General features: G+C 37.8%; 1 protein-coding gene across 1 annotated transcript; it reads right to left on the bottom strand.

Moving 5' to 3' along the window:
- Nucleotides 1-4,798: 4,798 nt before the first annotated feature.
- LOC112621446 (keratin-associated protein 26-1) lies at nucleotides 4,799-5,954 on the bottom strand. The gene has a single exon (XM_025380887.1). It carries the CDS (start codon nucleotides 5,700-5,702, stop codon nucleotides 5,067-5,069), a length of 636 nt encoding a protein of 211 aa, XP_025236672.1. The 5' UTR covers nucleotides 5,703-5,954; the 3' UTR covers nucleotides 4,799-5,066.

The raw sequence follows: 5,954 nt of genomic DNA, 5'->3' as shown, positions 1-5,954 counted from the left end.
GTTATTATATCTACTTTTCCCATTAGAGCTCTAAATGTATTAATCAGAGTTATTTTAAGTTATGTCTGATGATTCCATTGTCTACGTCATATTTGAGTCTGATGTGTATGCTTGCTTTTACTTTGGAGGCTGTGCTTTCATTGCCTTTCGGTGTGTTTTTTTGTTGAAAGTTGTATTGAGTAGTAGGAACTGAGACAAATTGGCATTTAGTGTTAGATTTGAAATGATTCTGGCTAGAAGTTGGGCTGTGTTTAATATTTGCTATAGCTGTAGGTGTCAGAAGATTCAGATTTCTCTAGTACCCTTAATTTTTGTCTACCCTCTTGGTTTTCAGCTGACCTAAGTACTCCTCCTTAGAGATGATCTGCTTCATGGAGCCCTTTCAACTATAATCCATTGTTATTCAACTGGAGCCTTGCTGGTGCAGGGGGAAAGATGGAGGAGAGGGGAAGCATTTCATAATCTTATAATTAAACCTTAGTCTTTTATTGGACCTGTGTCCCTGAGCTGTGACCTTCACTGGTATTTCTTAGTCCTCTCTACTTAAGTGAGCCAGAAAAAGTAGTGGGGGTGTGGTGTGGAGAGGGAAAATACCATTTCCTTGGATTGAATAAGGTCCTGGTAAAGTCTTTTTTTTCCTGAAGAGTAAGGATTTATTATGGAGGAGGTTCTGAGCATGCTCTTCTAGGATTATTCCTCCCTTTCTCTTGACAGAGCCATCGGGGCATCATCCTTGGATTTCTTCCATGAGAAACCTGTGGGATCCCTAGAGGCAAAACCCATGAAGTATATGAGGTATGAGGCATCCTTAAGACTGTGGCAGCTAGGAGGGTTTGATACACATGCTAGTACACACTCAGCCTCCAGAAATTCCTCAAAATTTATGATTTAATTGTTCCTACCCGATGATGACTTCAGCAGCTTTTGCTCTAGGAAAGCATACTCCAGATGTGACTCTAGACTCACCTGTCTCCTCAGATTTTGGAGTGGAATTTTGCCCTCCAGACTTAGCTCTTTGATGGGTTCAGGAAAAGTCATTGATTTTCAGGTTGCCCATTGCTTTCTTGTTGTAAGAGAGGGGTGGTGACTCTTAAGCTCCTTACGGGTTGGAATTGAAACCAGAAATCCATACATTCCTTGAGTCATCATCCCCAATGGCATCACTTTAGTTAATTTCTGGAAAAATTCTCTAAGCAAAAATAAAGTGTCAGTGGAGAATGAAATTAATGTTTATACTGGCTAGTGACTATTCAGAGATAAATTTAGAGAGAAGACTCAGAATCCAAATTCTATCCTGAAAATGTCTGAATAATCTGTTAGACTAACTCTGTTTTTGTTTTTCTTATGTATGACTGATTTAAAGACTCTGATAATTATTCAGGTATATATGTTTACTTTTTCCTCAACCCATTTAGATCAAGATAAGGAAGAAGATGATTCTGTGTGTCTTTCTTATGTATTTGATATGTGGAGTCGGATCTTGAAATTAAGGAAAAATAGTGATGCTTCATAATTGCTTTTGATAGAGAATTATGCTTTCTTGATTAAAGTTCAGCTGAAAAGGGCAATGTATTATTTGAGCTTACGGTTTGACAAAAGGATGTCAGCTTTTGTAAAATCCAGTTTGAAAATGACTACATCCAGAAGGTTAATCACAAGGAACACAATGGTACTTGAATATTAATAAAGAATATTTAATTTTTCGTGAAAACAGGAGCCTAAAGACCTACCCTTCACTTATTTTCATCATGGGAATAAAACCTATACAACTAGAAGGCAAAACATATAAGATAGTACATTGCCCTTTAATAAACAAATCTTTATATTACACTTGTAATGTAGCTTACTAGAGAAACATGGACTTTGAGAAAACTTAGAAATTAATCTCAGACAAGTAATTTACAATCTCTATGATTGTGGCTAAATTAAGAACAATTAGAGCTACTGTGCCAGATATTAAGGAAATTAAATCAATAAAATACTAAATCAGACATAGTTGGAACAGACAATTATCACACACGAACGAAGGTATAGCTATTAGCAGGTCCTGTCTAGTCATGGGATATTGGACACAGAACTTTCCTTAATTCTTAGCTCTCAGACTTGTAAGCTGCAGGAAATGAGAAGCAAACATTTGTTTCCCTCAGACTCAGGAAAGATAGCATAGATTAAAACTTCAAAGGAAAAAATGTGAATTTCTCATCACCATCCAATCAAAAGACAATCTACTGTCATTCAAATCAATAAACATTTACAGAAAGCCTAGGCATGGTACTGCCACAAAGGCAGCTTTCAAAGGGCTTAAAGTCCAGAGGAGAGATTATAAATGCAAATAAAACAATACAAAATAAAACATGTTAGTGATGTAACAATAGACAATTTGTCAACAGAACAGAATAGGGTCTAGAAACAGACCCATCCATTTAAAGATGATGTATTTATGAAAAAAGGGACACAGAATTGCAGAGTAGTAGAAAAAGGAGGGTGTTTTAGGAAATGGTGCTGATTCAACTAAAATTTTGGCCCCTGACTCACACCACACACACACACACACACCATTCATTGATGGTATATTTAAATGTTGAAAACAAAACAAAAAAATTTCTGAAGTTAATATTTTTGTTAATTTGGGGTAAACAAAGATTTCTTTAAAAGGATGATAAAAGTACTAACTATAAACAGAAAATAAATAAATTAGACTCATTTCTATTAATCTAAATACACCATTAAGGGAGTAAAAGACAGGGAATAATATGGAAGAAGTTATGCAAAATATGTACAACCAACAAAGAGTTAATATCTAGACCATGTAAACTATTCCAATCCTAAAGACAGACAAACCTACTAAAAATAGGGACAAATGACATTAATGTTACTTCACACACAAAAAAATGTAAATGGCCAAGAAACAAAAAACATTGTCTTAAAAAACTGCTCAATTCAATAGACCATCAAGAAAATTAAAAATAACACAAACATTTGTTATTTTTGTTCTCACTAGAAATGCTAAACATAAATAGGCTGACAACTTCATGTGTTGGTGAGGGTGTAGAACAACTGGAATTCTCATACTCTGATAGTAGAAGTCAATATTAGCAAAACTGCAAGGCATAACTTTGTAATGGTATAAAATAGAGTTGAACAAGCACATCCTACATAACTTAATTGCACCCTTACACATATTGCCAAATAGAAATATCTCCAGAAGTGTATTAAAATATAGTACAAGTATACAATAACATTCTGTACATTAATTCTAATAGATCCAAACTAGAAACAACCTAAATGCTCATCAACAAAATAATGTATAAATGAATTTCAGTGTTGTAAACTTGAATATTAGACACATAAAAAAATAAAAAGACTACTGGTACATGTAACAATATGGAAATATCTCACAAACATAATATTTAGTTCAAAAAGACAGAGCGCAATGGATAGATACTTTATAATTTCATGTTACAGTTCAAGAACATTCAAAAATTGTTATGTATGTTATATGTTAATGAAAACCTCATTTCAAATGATGCCAAAATAACAGTTCAACAAGATTAACAACAGACGTATGGCTGAGATAAAAGGCAGGCTGAGCCAATGTGTGATTAGGGTGAGGGGCACAGAGAGGGCCAGGGAAAGGGTGCAAAAAATAAGGGGATACAGAATTCACAAATTCAAAATATCCAGGAGAGCAAGCAAATAAGGGAAATGATGAACCAGAATGAAATTAACAACAGCGGCATGATCATGATAGTAAGTGGAACTGGCATTCTACTTCATTGTCAGGAAGTCTAGAGACTTCCTGAAAAGATGGAACTGAGAATCACAAGTGTGTGTCTTGTCTAAAAGGAACAGCTGAGAGTTAGCACCTGCCAATCACTTTCTTACACAGCGATACAGCTTCTAGCTTTTCTAGCTATTCCAGTTCCTCAAAAAGGTAAATATTCATGCCTTTACAACTTTATTTTAATTTGTGAAGTACATACCCACACACATTTTAGGTTGAGTGAGAGAAAAAAATGTATCTTTAATTGTTACATGTCCCACAGCATATAACTTCTGATAAATTCTGCCATAGTTCAGGACTGTTTTGTTCACCTCAGTATCTTTTGTGCCTGGCATAGAGTATGCAAGCCATACATTTGTTTCTGAATAAATCAAAAGATTAATTAATGAACTCAGACTGGGTTTTTTAAAAGCGAGTATGCATTTTAAAACAGAGCTGAAGAACATACTGCTCTCAAGGATGACATATGCAAAAGGCTGGATGATTGTAAAAAGCATGTGTTTGGGGACCTATGTGTAAGTCAGGATTGCAGGAGCTTAGTTTTCTTATTTGCAATATTGAGCAAAAGAGGATGAAGCCAGAGAGGTGCGGGAGAGAAAGACAGTGGGGGAAACTAGATGTCATGTTAAGGGGTTTGAATATTTATCTTATGGGAATAGATTATAGAAAGCCATCAAAGGCATAAGCAGAAACTTGGTTAGGTTTGCAATTAGAAAGAACATTCTGGTGGAAGTGCATTCAGTAGGATAGAGAGATAAGAGACATCATTCCTAATTTTTCCTTTTCAAAACAACTTTCCCCAAGGACTTTTAGGGTCTCTCAAGTACATAGCGTCAGAAGTCTAAAAAGCAGCTTAAGGAATAAACCATCAAACAATCCCTCTACTGTCAGGTAAGATTATATGGCTGAGTATCACTTGTCCAATTCAGTCATCTTGCAAGAAATTGACGTTGGTCATTTCTGTGTTAAAACTAAGTCATGAAACACAAACCACTGAACCACATTCCTAATTCAGACTTAATCGCATTTATTATAGTGCAAATCAAATACATTCTTCCCACAACAGAGCAACATTGAATACCATTGTAAACTAATTTTTTGAATGTCAAGGAAAGACGAAAGCAAGATAAAACATGTGACAGCAGCATCTTGCATTAGATCAGGCACAGTAAAACTAAGAAACATCAGTTGCTACTAGCAAAGAAGCAAAAGTCCATGGAGTTTGAATTTTTCTTTTGGATCTTCAGAGTGATTATTCACCAGAACAAAGAAGCTACTGGTTTCACAGTCCAGAGCAAGATGGGCGACATGTGTTGAACACATGGGTCAGAGGTTGGCAACCACTGAACAGAGGCCTCAGAGGTCTGAGGCTGCTGGACACAACGTGAAGAGTTTGAGGACCATAGGCTAAGCAACTCGAGGGTCGGCATCCAGAAGTGAGAAGGTTTTGGGGCTGGCAACTGTTGGAGAAGCAGGATTGGGGGCGATAGCCACTGGGCACACAGCCTCCTAGGGGCTGGTAACTACTGGGCAGCAGCCTCAGTGGACGATAGCCGCTGGACACGTAGCTCTGTGGTCTACAGGATAGTGGAAGGCAGGAGCTGGAGACGAAAGAAGCAGCAGGAAGAAAACTGCTTCCTTGGCAGGGCCTGGGCACGTAGTAGGCAGTGGAAGAACCGCAAGAGGTTTCAAGGTTGCCGGTCTCACAGTGGGCTGGCTGGCAGCTGGTTGGTTCACCGCAGGTCTCTTGGCAGTTGTCTGTGAGCCAGGTAGGGTCTTGACAGCTAGCGGGTAAGCAGAGGACATCTCCACAGCTGACGTTGGTAGGGCAGAGGGCGATGGAGGTGAGAGGAATATGGCAGGAGGTTCTGAGAGATCCTGAGCTGCAGTTTCCAGAGCAGTAGTTGGGGCAAGACATAGTGAGGTTGTGAGAGCAGGCTGCGGTTGAGGGAAAGAAGCGACTGTCTCAAGTTTGTTCTGCCCTTTCTTGACTTGACCTTTTATATATCCCTAGAAGGTTGTGCTTCTGCGTACGGACTCTTCCTCTTGTTGTATGAGGATGCATCAGAACTCTTTATTATATATAGCCAAGGAAGTGATGCTTCCACCTTCCATAAAACTGGATGCTCCTTGCAATGCCATCCATTGATTAAGTCTATCTATAAACCAA

This window comes from Theropithecus gelada, chromosome 3 (assembly GCF_003255815.1).
Source record: "Theropithecus gelada isolate Dixy chromosome 3, Tgel_1.0, whole genome shotgun sequence".
In the NCBI taxonomy this organism is placed as follows: Eukaryota; Metazoa; Chordata; class Mammalia; order Primates; family Cercopithecidae; genus Theropithecus; species Theropithecus gelada.
The sequence above is the reverse complement of the archived record's forward strand: the minus strand, read 5'-3'. Positions and strand labels throughout refer to the sequence as shown.